At 41.6% G+C, this 14,697-nt stretch overlaps 1 protein-coding gene across 1 annotated transcript in view; it reads left to right on the plus strand.

Annotated features, from left to right (window-relative positions):
• Positions 1–9,727: 9,727 nt before the first annotated feature.
• lars2 (leucyl-tRNA synthetase 2, mitochondrial) overlaps positions 9,728–14,697 on the plus strand; it is a 33,712-nt gene continuing 28,742 nt past the window's right edge. Inside the window, exons 1-3 of the mRNA XM_071525466.1 lie at positions 9,728–9,861; positions 12,803–13,047; positions 14,450–14,581. Coding sequence (XP_071381567.1) covers positions 12,814–13,047; positions 14,450–14,581 — 366 coding nt within the window. The 5' untranslated portion in view covers positions 9,728–9,861; positions 12,803–12,813. The remainder of the gene's footprint in view (positions 9,862–12,802; positions 13,048–14,449; positions 14,582–14,697) is intronic.

Here is a 14,697-nt window from a genome sequence, read left to right on the forward strand (position 1 = left end):
TCCGTCAGTTCAGGTGTGAGCGCTGAGCATCAAGACAGGAGGAGTGGTGGTGGTGGAAGAACCACCTGCGCAGGGACATCACTGTCAAGTTAGCCAGAATAAAACATAGGACATCCGGTCAAAATTTCAAAATATTCTCCCTGTAAGGTGAAAAGGTATATTATTATTTTATCAAAGACCCGTTCTGCTTGCAATTCACAGCTGGGCGCATGGCTGCAGTTAATCTTAATTTTGCCTGGTTCTACACCTGGTCTATTTTGTGATTAAGTGGCATCTCAAGCTGCCCCCTCTATGTGCCAGCCCACAGAACTACCACTGTCCTCTGTGTTGCATTGAGCTAACTGGATTGTGCTGCTCACACAAACCTCTCTGAGGTCAGAGTTCAACAGGACGTAGCCTACTGTAGCCTCTGATGACAGAAAAATGACAAAAAGAGGCCAGGGCCGCTTCCAGCCAGTCATGACTGGGCACAATGTCAGACAGAAATTATGTTTTAATCATTTCCTGCTTGTTTCACACACGTTTGAAAAAATGTGCACAGGATGTACATTTAACTATTCTTTAATTTTTATAACTATTCTACTATAATTAGACCTAACCTTGGAAATGCCGTGTCCAATCTGTAGTAAAAGAAAGTCGAATTGACAACCCCCTCACACACTCACACACACACACTCACACACACACACACACACACACACACACACACACACACACACACACACACACACACACACCCCATCATCACCACCACCTGCACCACTACCGTACCGCTCTATAGGCCTACTTTGACTCAGCTACTTCATTTTCCCCCAAAAGTGACACTTTTATTTTGAAGGCAAAGCCGCTTGGCTTCCGGTCTTGGTCTTTGTGTCTCTAGCTTGACCTATCTGGCGAGGACAGAGCGTCTCCAGCTGTGCGCTGCAGCTCCTCTCTCAGCGCGCGCTGGGAGGTGAGTGTGGCTCAGAGGATCCAGCACAAACAAGAGGTGCTGTCGTTTTATTAAAGACTCAGCCCGGCTGACTCAGCCCGGCTGCAGCGTGCAGCGCGTCCTGTGTGGCGCCACACCAACCTGTCTGTCAGCTGCATCTGATCAAGACATCTTTTTACATTCATAGTTTGGACGGTTAGCTGACGCTCTTATCCAGAGCGAGTAAGTGCACCAGTAGAATAAGCAAACAGAAATTACAAGAACAAATGCCAGGGCCTTTGTGTCTTTGCAATATTCCTGTGAGCACAAAACCACTAGCCTATGTGAGAGTTGAGTAGGCTACTGAGAAAAATAGAATAATAATGACAGAGATGGAAAGGATTGTTTCATGCTCAATTTGAGTAACTGAAAGCTAAACACAAAAGTTAAAATGCATTTCAAAGTAAGGTCCATCTTATAAAAGCATCTATGTGCACAACTGATATGCTCAGAAAATACATGACTGGGGCTCAGAACCTGTTTCCCTCCAAAATGTTTAAACCTCTAAACCTTTTTCACTCAACAATACAGCTCAAATAAACATTACAGATCCCAATGACAGACAGTTTTCTGTACTATCAACATACATTTCTAGAAATTAGTTGCGAGGACAGATTTAAGATTACAGAAATATTTCTATTGGAATAAAATATAAAATAATAGGCTACCTTCATTTTTTCCCCTTTTTTCCAATAGAAAAGAGTCACAAAATGAACTCTTTTGTGTTCAGTATATAAGTATATATACTAAAATACCATATATGATTATATAATAGCTACATGTAAGCAAACGATTGTGTTAGATTTAGTCTACTATTAGACACTTAAATGATATATCTTATAGTGCATCATACACAAGATTTAATAGGAAATGCTTAAACATGTGTGTGGTAAATTTTGAATATCAGCTTCATATAACTGCCAATTGAAGCCACTTATCCACCCATCCATCCAAGTAAGTGATTGCTGAATATCTTTCTCCTTGTGTGACGGCTTGTCAGTCAGCCACAGATTGTCCTCCAGCACCTCTTTATAGTATCTTTGCACATGCTAACCACTTTATAGTAATTACACAACTTAAAGAGGGTTGTAAATTTCCACTTAAGATGCCAAAAGCGAGTGTATCGATGCAGATGCCAAAAATGAATTTCTCTTGGGGGTTTGTAATCAGGTTACGTGCTCCACAGTCACACACTGGCTCCAGTTGTAACAGTACAGGCTAAAACCAAGATCAGCCTGTCATAGCTGACAGTTTAAGTTGATGTTTTGCACGTGTTTTCGCTGCTTATCAGTTTCTAGCTTCTATCCAACACATTTCTGAGAAGTAAACCCAACAGACAGTCCATAATCCCTGGTCTGTTTGTTCATCTGTCCGCTGCACTATGTATTGCTGTATGCTGGTGCTTGTTTTCACTCAGGCATATTGTGCGCTCGGGGGAAGCCAGCCACATCAATAAACATGTGCCTCCACGGCGCTCCAGCAGCAGGGGTTTTGTACACAGTGTGTGTCACCTGTTCTGTGACATTGGCCTGCTGCTGTATTTGATGCTGAAGAAGAATCAACCTCCCCTCCCTCGCCTCTTTGTGTTCTGAGCGCAGCACTCTTTCACAAACAGCAAATATGATTACAATTGCAGCTGGGGACACAGCTGCAGTTAATCTCAATTTTGTGTGGTTCTAATAAAAGTTTACGCATTGTAGCCGCACACCTGGTCTATTTTGGCAAGTGGCATCTCAAGCTGCCCCCATAATGTGCCAGCCACTCTGTCCTGCGCTTTGCATTGAGCTAATTGGATTGTGCTCACACAAATCACGCTGGGCTCGGAGTTCAGGGTGATATTGCCCCTGATGTCAGAAAAATGACCAACAGGCCAGGAACGCCTTCCTCAGCCGGTCAAGACCGGGCAGAGTGTCAGGCAGAAGTTATGTTTTAATCATTCCCTGCTTGTTTCACACACATCTTTGGAAAATGTGCACAGGATGTGCATTTAACTATTGTGTTCTATGCTGTTTATACACAATCTAAGGTATCTAATAACTCTTCCTCAGCCTGTAATGTAAGTAAGTAAGTAAAGTTTATTTATATAGCACCTTTCACAGAGCAAAGTCACAAAGTGCTTCACAAGAGTAAAATAGTTAAATGTTTTAGCAATGTTAGAGCAATGTTTTACTCATTTCCTGCTTTTTTCTCACACACCCATGTTTGCAAAAATTTGCACAGGATGTGTATTTACTTTGTCTGTCTTTATAATAATTATTCTAACATAATTAGCCTACCTGAGGACGCCTCTTCTTTGTAGAGAAGGGAAATAATCTCCATTTGTCAGTCTTATAGCTGACCTTGCATCTTGCTCTTGGTAAGCTCCTGGTTATTTTCAATTAACAGGTGATATGTTTAATATAAATATATTAATTTTGCTTGTTAACATTATATATCATGTACCAAAAGAGATAAATTAAGCGATTGAATTGGGTCATTGACCAGGGGCAAAATAATGATTAATTATTCTCTTTCATCTTTGCCAGGAAATATGAATGACATTTGTGTCAATTGTTTTCCTCTGTGCTGTTTAAATGGCGTAATTTGCTCTGGAGGACTGCCTCCATGTATTTGATGTGAGGACCAGCTGAAGGGAAAGACACTGGTCGCCTTGGCCCCAATTTGCACCTGAAAGCCCTTCTCCTCTCACCACCTTTTAATTATGAAAGCATATTGTACTCAGTCTTTTTCTTTAAAACAATCACATAGTTGTTTTGCTCTCTTCCCGTGCGCTCAGACATCTCACTGGTGCACGCAAACACTCCCACACATTTCCAAATGCTCGTCCCTCCACATCAGATATGCTCCAGACAATGTACTGGCGAACAGAGCAAAAAATGTAAATGACTTTCTTGTTCATTAATTATGCTATAAAAATGTAAATTGCTTCGGTGCCAAAAATGCAAATGGGACAAAGATAAAAGTCTCTTGTGCCAAAGGAGAATGTATAAAAGATTCATTTTCTCAAAATGTGGCTCTTTATACAGGAAGCCAAAAGGAAGACCTGTTAGTGGCCTCTATCAACTCTGTGCTGGAGCAGACACCATTAGTCTGACCCACTGCTTCACACAGACAACTGACTTAATTAGAAGTTGAGGATTGGGTAAATGTGTCTTCATACCCTCTATGTTCAAGCTCCTCTCTTATTTCTGAGCCATGTGAATCCCCTGTCTGTCTCCAGTCATACCACCAATCACTGCCATGCCTCATCACCACGGTAACAAAATGTCAGTTTCACTACAAGTGGAAGAGTGGGTGTCTGCTGATGAGGAAATGCACAGTCTGTTAGTTGGCCCTACAGTTAATAACAATAATAATAATGATAATGTTTACATTTGTTTTTTGTTCTATTACTGTAGACACAAAGAGTAAGTCCTGTACCTTTCCAGTGAGCTGATGCACAAACACAACATCCACCATCCTCCTCGACCCCTGGCGATGTGTTCAGGGTCTTCCTGTTCCAGAAATACTCCACAGGGAGCCACTCTCACTCTCAGACACTAGGCTAACAGCATGTATCACACAGACAGGTTTGTTCCCCTCGCCTGAGCCAGGGTTCGTATCCATGGATACTTGTTGATGATTGAGGAATGTTCACTTATTTTACTGTTGCACTTATTGCAAGTTGCTCCGGGTAAGAACACTTTACTTTACAATGGCCTTATTCCAGTATATTAACACATAATGTACTTACAACAGTGTAACACACCATTCAAATGGCTTCATTAAAACGGTGTTATAATACTGTTGTGTAAGTACATTAAATATTAGAGTGATTTTCATCACTCTAATATTTCAAGTACCTACACAGCAATGTGCACTTACAATACCAATTTCCATAGGTTAATACATAGGTTAATACACTGGAATAAGGCTACTGTGAAGTAAAGTGTAACAGCAGACAGCAGAGAGTTTCTTTCTCTCTTATTTTCACTCTGCAGGAACAATACGGTCTATGAGTACTGCCTGTTTAATTGGCATTGTGTCCGATGATGCCAATGACAGATCTAATATCTGCCAATTAATGTTTAAACAAAAACAAAAATGTGTCTTTCTGTGTTTTCAAACTGGGTATACCAAACTTTCTGGAAAAGTTTTATGACCAGCACCTGCCAAATGAGGACGAATCGTGATGAGATCAAGCAAAATATTATTTATAACTTCGATGTATGTGTATCTTTGATATAACTGAATATATCCCAGGTGATTCACAATGTATGAATAAACAGAAGAGCTGAGAATTGTGAATAAATGCAAGTTAGCCTCTCCACCTCACTGTTAACCTTTAAAAGCAAGAAATGTGCTTTGGGCATAGGTGCAGTTATATAAAAATACAGTTTTAGAGTCCATGCATGAAGACAAAACTACATGCACTCTGACAAGATAAAACTAGTTTGACTCTTATCTTCATCACATTGTCACCCAAGCCTCCCTGCACCCGTCTTGAGAGTATCTAGGAGACTGGGACCCATAGGACTGAAGAGTAGTGTGCTATTTAGTAGCATTAATTACCAAGACGCCCTTCTGAAAGCAGGCAAAGGAAAAGGCCAATGGAAGGAAGACAAATGTGTAGTTTTGTGGAATAGCCGATTTCTCACAGGATACACATTTTGTTTTTTTCCAGCCCAAATGAGTCAAAGCAATACAACACTGCAACACTTCAACACAAAACATCATCACACTGATCACAACAAGCTCTTGTAGATCTGTCACCACAGCACAGAGAAACGACTGAGTGAAAAAATAATTGACGTTCCTCCATGTCAACTGTGTTTCTAGTTGGATGATTCAGTGATTTTTGTGGGATTATAGTGATTTTAGACAATCAATTCAAATTTTGTTAACTGTTTAGAAAAAATGCTTTGATGATAGTTGGATGCGACACCTCAAGAAAGATGATGAAGTTCTAGATGAGGAGGAACACAGAGTTCTTAAATCACCACATGGCAAAAAAAAAAATCGCCTACTTAAAAGAGAAACGCTCTTGGAGAGAACAGGATAAAAAACTACGCTGCCAGACAGTTCTTACAGATTCTTTCAGATCTCTTAACAACTCCGGCTCTGTCTCTCCAAACTCCCCGTCTCCTCTGCGCCACCATGTTTCTCTCTTAGGCCTTTTGTCTTCCATGGGACAGATCAGTGAAGGCCACATCCTGCCTAGAGGGGCTGTCAATGTGAAATAGGCCCTGGAAATAACATCACACTTATCAGGCTCTCTGAACAATGGTCACAGGCGCGCGGAGCCCCGTCTGCCGGCTCCTCGCTGGTCCTGGGGAGCTGAGATGGTGTGAGATTGCTTCTCTCCGGCGCCGCCACCAGCTCACTTCTCATTGCAGCGGACGCGGATGTGAATCACACACCCGTCCAGGAAAGGTCACCTTGGACAGGTGAAGACAAGCAAGCCCCCCCTGCTCCCCTCATCCACCTCCTGCCCGACACGTCGCTGCTCCCTCACGCTGTGTGGTCGTTTGTCATCTGGTTCTCCGCTAGTGAAATGTAATCGTCCTCCAAAACAGGGAGAGAGGGGGTGATTACCATGGGTTGTTTGTCATGGTGGGAACGGGGAGGCGGGGAGCACGGGGAAGGCGGATGTGGGTGGAAAAGGAGGATGATTGGTTGCTTTCAGAAGTGATTACTTTAGTTTGAAAAACAGCAGAAGGCCGGCTAGAACCTGAGATTCAAAGGCAATGGAAGAGAAGTGAGTGTGCCAATCAAAAACCGTGCAACTTGATCAAAAGTATTTGTTGAGAGTGCAACTCCCAAAAAATTACAGACTGATCAAAGGAATTTGCCATTAAATTGATGAGTGGTGTCATGCTGGTTTTTGCTATTCATCAGATTAAAATAGAAAAGAAGTGAAAGAGTGAGACAAGCTGCAGCATTAAACTCACTCAGCCTCCCTCAGGACATCAAGCCTCCATCTGCTCATAGGATACCTAGCAATTTTTCCTTATATGCCATATTGTTTGAGGACCCTATTCATTATTTTTCAAATTTTGACCTTGAGCAGCTCTACAGATCTCACAGCATCTAATGAGGAAAGATTTTTTAGACTTCATTACTCATCCCCCAAGATCCAATTTGTCCTAGTTGAATTTTCATAGTTTTTTTTTTTTTTTTAGTTAGAAGTCTTTTTCTCCATGGAATGACATAAATTAAGTCTTCCTTCACAAAGAGACTGAGTCTGTTTTCATACTGACTTATCATACTTCTCATACATGTTATAATACAATGTACTATGAAATATGTAAATCCACAATTGTGTCTGTCATGTGATTTCACATGAACAAAGATAAAATCTGTTGTATCCACAGAGAATTCCTCACACTCCCCTGCTTCACCTCTCTGGTCCAAAGAGGTTTTATTGACCCCAAACATGAAAGCACTTCAATGAGGATTGACTTCAGGATTAGTGACTTCAGGTTAACCTGATCAATCATCAATACGCTTCTTATAATCCATCGTCTATAGATCCTGGAGGGTATACTGTGGTCTTCCGTGCTTCTTTACCCATTTAGAGTGAAATGCTGTTGAACTATTTTCCAAATTCATCTGGAACCTAATTTATAGGCCTACATAGTATTATTTATTAATAATTTTCTCAATAGTGTACACTTTAAAGACTAAAATATGCTAAACATTTTAGCATAAAAGCTACTGATGTCATTTTTTTACAAATTCATTCTGACCTCCCCTCCTACAGCACCAACACTTTAAATCCTGCATGAAACATTACGCACAGTAAAGTGAGCATGAGATTCATTCATCAGCGAGCCTCCCTCTCAGTTCTCTCTCTGGCTGCTGTGTAGTGACAGACCCTCGGCCGCATGTGGAGAGTCAGTGTCTCAATAGTGTCAAAAACCCATTTCCCTCCCTCATTCCTCCTCGCAGCCTCATCCTGTTGTGCCCTGGGCAGAGGGGCCCATTTAACTCTGATATACGACGGCAGGCCGGAGCAGAGCCCCGGGTTTAGCTCGCTGACGTCAGACGGAGGAGCCTCTCCCTGCTAACTGCTTTCCTTTCCTCCGATTTTCTCTTTCCTCCTCTGCTCCCTCTGTCTGTGAGACAGATCAAAGGTGGGAGCTACAGGGGGAAAAGGAAAAAAAAAAAAACTCATAGAAAAGAGGCTCTGATTAGACACTACTTCCTCCTCCTCCTCTGTGGATCTCTCCACTGTTATAAAGATGCAAATGAGTGGACTCTCTCTCTCTCTCTCTCTCTCTCTCTCTCTCTCTCAGTTCAGTCAGCAATCACTTTACTCTAGAAGTTGGCATCAAAGAAGCTGCACACTTTGCAGAAATGTTGTACAATGAAAGCCCTCCAAAGTATCCTTGTACTGGCGTAGGCAGTCAGTTTATGTTGTGTAATTAATTCAGTGAATGCAGGTTGTAATGGTCATTCTCCTTATGTGGGCCTATGATTTGATTCAGTTTGGTTTGATTTGATTTGGTAATGGAAAATAGAAAAATACACGATAAATAAAAAAAACAACAACCTATATTTGACCCCAGAAGATTGCGCAATAAAGTGTAACTTAAAACACTTCTTCCCACTGTGCTCCTCGATGGTAGACAAAATGACAATAATTTGAGATACAACACAAAACACACTTTGTGTTTACATGATGGTAACTTGCATTGCAAATAAAGCAGAAGGTCGTGACAATCAGTGTCATTTGGTCTGTCAAATTTGGTTATGCGGTTTATGTTTCTACTATAATCATGTGCACTAGATAAAAAGAAGTGTTTGGGGGCAGTAATTACACTGCAGATAAAAAACTCAGATTAGATTTTTATGAAAAATTAATAATACCCTCTCTCTCTCTCTCTCACACACACACACACACACACACACACACACACACACACACACACTCGCACAGTCACTCACTCACTCACTCGGTGATATTTGATTGTCAGTACAAACCCTTAAGCTGAGAATAACCTGGTGAGGAGATAAAAGGGTTGCTAAGGTAACAAGCAGAGCCATCTAACACTGAAATCATGCATGCAGCAATGCCAATGAATGAAATGAGAAAATGTAAGAGATTTACAGATTTATGCAGAGGCATGGACAGTGCATTAGCAGGACAGAGAGTTGTGGTTAGTGCTGACTGGTGCAGTCGGCCTAGATGTTTACATGGGTTGCCACAGGACATCATGGAAGACAAAAGTTGAAAACATAATCAGACAATAAGAAACATAAGCAACATAACAGTCAACATTCAGAATAGGCTACAACAGCATAATATATAATGGCCTATAATGGAAAATGACAAAACCTAAATTGAAGTTATGTAAAAGGGGGTTGAAGGTGGGAGGGAATCAGATTTTACAACAACTGATTTGCATGTGAAGAGACAAATGTTACATTAATAAAATGAATGTAAACTTTGTCAGTCATCAGTTCAACCCTTCTGTTAATATTGCATTTTACACACACACACACACACACACACACACACACACACACACACACATAAAAAGAGCTCGCTCGATGCACAGTCAACTGTTAATTACAAAAAAAAAGAACACAAAAATGACAAAAATGAGTAAAAATAACGAAACTATCGAAAACAACAGGAGGGCACCAAAGACGTTTTCCCGACAAACGGTTACGAACATAATCTGAATATTTTGAATCCGCACTCTAGTGGTTTGTTATTGTCAAGGAAGCTGTGTTGATAAAGTTGATTGAAAAGCAAAATGGCGGCGCGCATGTTGGAGTCGTGAGCCGTGAAACCGGGTCATTTGCAATGCATTTAAGGGCTGGAAGTGACATTTAGACCGTGGCTTATCAATGTATCATTATAAAGAGCGGAACGGCGAAAGAAGGGAGCTGGAAATAAAACAGTGAGTTGTCTCAAAGTCAACGCTTTTTCAGTTTGGCATGCCTGCGCTGCTTCATCCTTCAGTGTGTCAATGAATACCAGACAGAAGAAATAAAAGACTCAACTAAAGAGATCTGAGATACACGTACATGTAAACACCTATTGGCTGGTTAGTTCTTTATTTCGTGCAAACAGAGGGTCAGTTGGTCTGCTGTGTGGATAGACCAGAGGGATACATTAGTGTTGTAGAACTGGGTGATATAGTTGAAATCAATACCACGATAAGCATAAAGATTTTTTCCCCCGATATTGATCCTATATCAATATGGCTTAGGTTTGCAAAATGTGCAATAAGCAAACGGATGTTCGTCGCATTGAACTGCATGGGAATGTTAAGAGTGATGTCAAAGAAAACTCTGAAATGTCCAAATAATATAAAATAATGATTTCGTATATGATTATCATAACATGTTTTATACTTAATTTTGTCAGTTTAAAAAAAAAAAAAAAGCTTTTTATCATCAAATTACACAACAGAAATATGTGTCACGATATCACAACATCATCAAGACGTGATTCCTCTGAAAGACGATAAACAGTAATATTGACTTATTGCCCAGCTCTAGCTGTAGTGAACCTGGAAGTGGAAATGCTGATGCAAAATGGGACAGATCTCATGCATTGCCAGCCCTCTGCTGCAGCTCGCTGTCCACAGCTGAGTGCTGTTTGCAGAAGTATTCAGTCAGTTGTTAGTGCAGACACTCAAATGGATTAGCCCAGTCACCATAGAAACATTTTCTCAGTCTCTCGCCTCAGCCCACTCACACGCACAGCTAGAGATGCACACAACCTTGAGTGCATGACTCTTTCAGCCGTAGCCTGAGGGAAGCGCGTTGGCTGCTGCGACGCTCAGCCTGCCCTCCAGAGAGTTTAGTGAAAAACACATTTTCACAAGCAGGTGGGTGGCGGAGATGAGAGGAGATTGCCGCTGCTGCTTGATTTCATACACACTCGGTCGCAGAAGCTCAAAGTTACACTGGCAAACTCTGTCCACATCGGTCAATAAATCCTGATTGGCTGCTGGTCAGATTCTTATTGAATGACAGATTGTTTTGTAATTTCTTGAGTGATGCTCTCTCCTTTAAAAGCTTAAGATGGGATGTTTTTGTTGCGTCATTAGTCTCTTATGAAGGTCCTTGTGATCTTCTAATGAAAATTATTTGATTTTCTTTCTTTCTTTTTATTAATTTAACCTTCATTTTACCAGTCAGGTCACTTAGAGGTCTCATCTCTGTGGATCTAGCCTACATTAAAGTTGCAGATTGTCTGAGCTCAAACTCTTCCTCTGCAGTAATCTCATAGTTTCTAGGCATCAGAGAACATAGCTTTTTCACTGAGTTCTCCTGGGTTTCAGATTATCAAATTCATTACTGGTACTTTTTATTTACGTTTTTTTTTTTTTTTTTTAATCTCAGTGGAGGTCATGGGATGAAAAACCCCACTTCTGCTACCTGTAGAGATCCTGTAGTCTCCCTGTCTGAGATTCAGATGGATCGCTCTGCTACAGAAATATTTTCTTGATGAGGCAGAGATTGTATCAATGCCTCAGGTTACCTTGGAAACTGTGTGTATGTCTGTGTGTGTTGTGTAAAAGAGAGATTTAGGTCAAATTTGTTGTCTTACATGCACTTGAAATAGCCAACAGTCTGACCTACATTGGGCCACAGCAACATCTAATTTAACTGCAGGAGTCATGCAAACTAGTAGCCTAAAATATGTTTTATTTTAATCAGTTGTTTTCAAGCTGTTAAGTTACTTGAATTTGTCATTTTAGTAGTACTGTTTAAAATTGTGCTTATGTAATCATTGACTATCCAGTATTATGCTTTTTTTAAATAATCCCTTCATATCCCAGCCTTCCCACCTGTCTACCTACCTGCCTACCTACAGGTAACTGCAAAATACAGGAAACACTTGAATAACTGAGGAATACTGGAAGCAGGTACATCCACACAGGTGCAGTCCTTAAGATAATTGAGTAGTTAACATCCCATCATGCTTAGGGTCCTGTATAGAAATACAGAACAGCCTCAGTTGCCCATCATTTTGGCTACTGTGGTCGAAGAGGAGATAGTGACTCATTCTGAATCAGTTGATTGCAAATGTCATTATAAGGCGTGAGCAGGCAGTTACATCAAGAACAGTCTGTCCAGAGGGACGCTATGATTGAATTGCAGTGCATAAACATCTTATTACACGTAAACATCTTCTGTGAGTGACGTGGTGCAAAGGACGCAGATGGTGGTCTGCTGAGCAGTGGGAAAAAGATGAGTCATCATCCGTCCTGTTCTCGACAACAGGTGGACGCGTACATGTGCGGCCAAAAGACGTGTACGCCCCCAAGTGCTTGTTTTCCATGGTGAAAGGCTGTGGCAGCGCTGTTATGGTGCAGGGTGCATTTTAATGCTATGGCAAAGGGAATGTCAATAAATGCAAAGCCATTCTGCGTGATCATGTTCATCCCTTAGTGAAGCTTCTTTATGGGTTGAGATCTGGTGACAGGGACGGCCCTTTTCATGCTCATTATACCATTCAGTGACCATACCTGCCTTACGGATGGGGGCATTGGAATCCAAGTTTAAGGTCAAGTTTAATATAGCCCTTTGTCACAAGCATGCCTCAAATGAATCCACCCTATGTGCCCATTTGAGCCCTTTGGTGAGATTCAGGAGCGGCGCCTGAGACTGCTTTTTCCACTATCATCATCATCAAAATCATCATCATCATCAAAACACCAAATAATGGAATTATGTTGTGTAATAACTATGTTGCCTCTTTCCAATAGAGTTTTGGTAGTTACCTGTAGATAACCCACCTCTAGATAACCCATTGTTCCGCCGACCGACCCCCAACCTACCTGTCCATCTACCTGCCAGCTGATAGTGTCTTTATCCCTGTGTTAGGTGACAGAACCATGCAGATGTCGGTGAGGAGGCTGGCTCGGTATCCGCTGGGTTTAGCTCAGTCGGGCCGTCTCGGCAGTGCTCTCCTGACCCCTGCGGCCCGCCTCTTGTTCCCCGGCACACGCACCCTGTTCAGTGAGACAGGACTATGGGACCAGGACTACAGAACAGAGACCAGACAGAGAGTCGAAGAGTGGTGGCACCCACGAATCATGGAGCAGTGGCGGAGGGATACGCTGGAGGAGGTCAGTAGGGCTTTGTTACATTCCTATTGACCTTATGAATGCTCTTTTCTCTGACCTCCCTCATACTGTGAAAAGATTTGTCAATAACATTAACTAGGGATGGCACGATATGCTTATCTCATGATATGATTAGATACACAATATGGGGTTCATGATTTGATACAACCACGATACGATGTAATAAATAAAACTTCAGTGACAGCAAGTCTGACTGTGCAGTATTTCTGAGCCACAAATCTTTCTAGCAATGGCATCGTCTTGCTAGAATGTAAACAACAATTTAAAAATGTCATTACAAAGTGAAAATAATTTGGATGGAGAGCTTGTGAAATTGTGATGGTCAAGCCGCCTCATTTATGATTACTACAGCAGAATAAAATGTAGCTAATATCACGATTCATGTTTCTGCCCCATGATACATATTGGCACATTTTTGTATTGCGATATATTGAATTTCGATATATCGTCCCATCCCTAATATTAATTAAATTAAAGTGGAAGCTAAAGTCCGAAAGCTACGGTGACACCAGCCCATTCTTAGCGAAGTATACTGTTGGCTTGGAGAAGAAGTCTGTTGAGAGACTACCTGATGGAGGAGTGTTTGCAGGTTAATTGAATAACCTACCTATGGGTCATTAAGCGTCCTTCCAAACCATTCCCATAGCTATTACTGGTCCTTGTAGCTCACAGTAGACGGAAAGCCAGGCTGATTATATAGCCTAATGGTCTGACTGGCACAGGCGGACGTTCATCAGAGGCGTTCACGACAGCCTTGGTCCTAATTAATTTATTGAAAAATTCATGGGTCAGGTTTTCCGTAATCATGTATGGCTACGCCTAACCAGCACTTACTGTGTTGCTGTGGTAACGGTGTTGTGACCGTAAACCATCCATAACCAGTTGGCGCCAGACCTCAGAATCGGACAATGTCGTCAGGCATAGTTAGAGCCCCATAATGCATCATGAGTCAGCATGAGAGTCACTTCTCTGTTTCAAATGTTGTTCCATACTGACCGATGAGTTATTATTCCTGCGCTGACGTCAGCAGGTTAATGCGGTATCTCTCAGTAACCCTTTCCTCAGATGGATTTGTACAAAAGACGCATTCAAAAGCCCCGACTGACAATGCAAAAAAAATCTCATGCTTTTATTGTATCTCCCCATGTTGAGCCTTGAACAGTAAACACTTTCCTCTTCTGTGCTTCTGCTGAAATTAACAGGGGCCAGAAGTAGACTGTATGTTTTCTGCTTTCTCCGCCAGTGTTCATTCTGTGCCCATTACAGTCTTTTATAGAAGTCCAGGAACAGAGCCGTGTTTTGTTAAGAAAGGTCAGGTGAATCTCTGCCTCGTCCTGTGAGATTGTCCTAGGTGTGTATTTTGACAACCTGCTGTTCTTCCCAGGGTTCCCGCAGGAACAAGTTTTATGTCCTCTCCATGTTTCCGTACCCATCGGGGCGCCTGCACATGGGTCATGTGCGTGTGTATACCATCAGCGACACCATTGGCCACTTCCAGAGGATGAGAGGGCATCAGGTATGTCTCCTATTATCAGATATGTCATCACCACTACTAAATCACCTCCACTAACAACAAGGCAGGTTAATACATGCAGCACAGGCATTTAAAGTAAAACAAGTCTACAGAGGTTT

The sequence above is a fragment of the Centroberyx affinis genome, unplaced genomic scaffold (assembly GCF_046629955.1).
Source record: "Centroberyx affinis isolate AG114_WGS23_722 - 3 ecotype Tasmania unplaced genomic scaffold, CSIRO-AGI_Caff_v1 ptg001293l_1, whole genome shotgun sequence".
NCBI classification, from domain to species: domain Eukaryota; kingdom Metazoa; phylum Chordata; class Actinopteri; order Beryciformes; family Berycidae; genus Centroberyx; species Centroberyx affinis.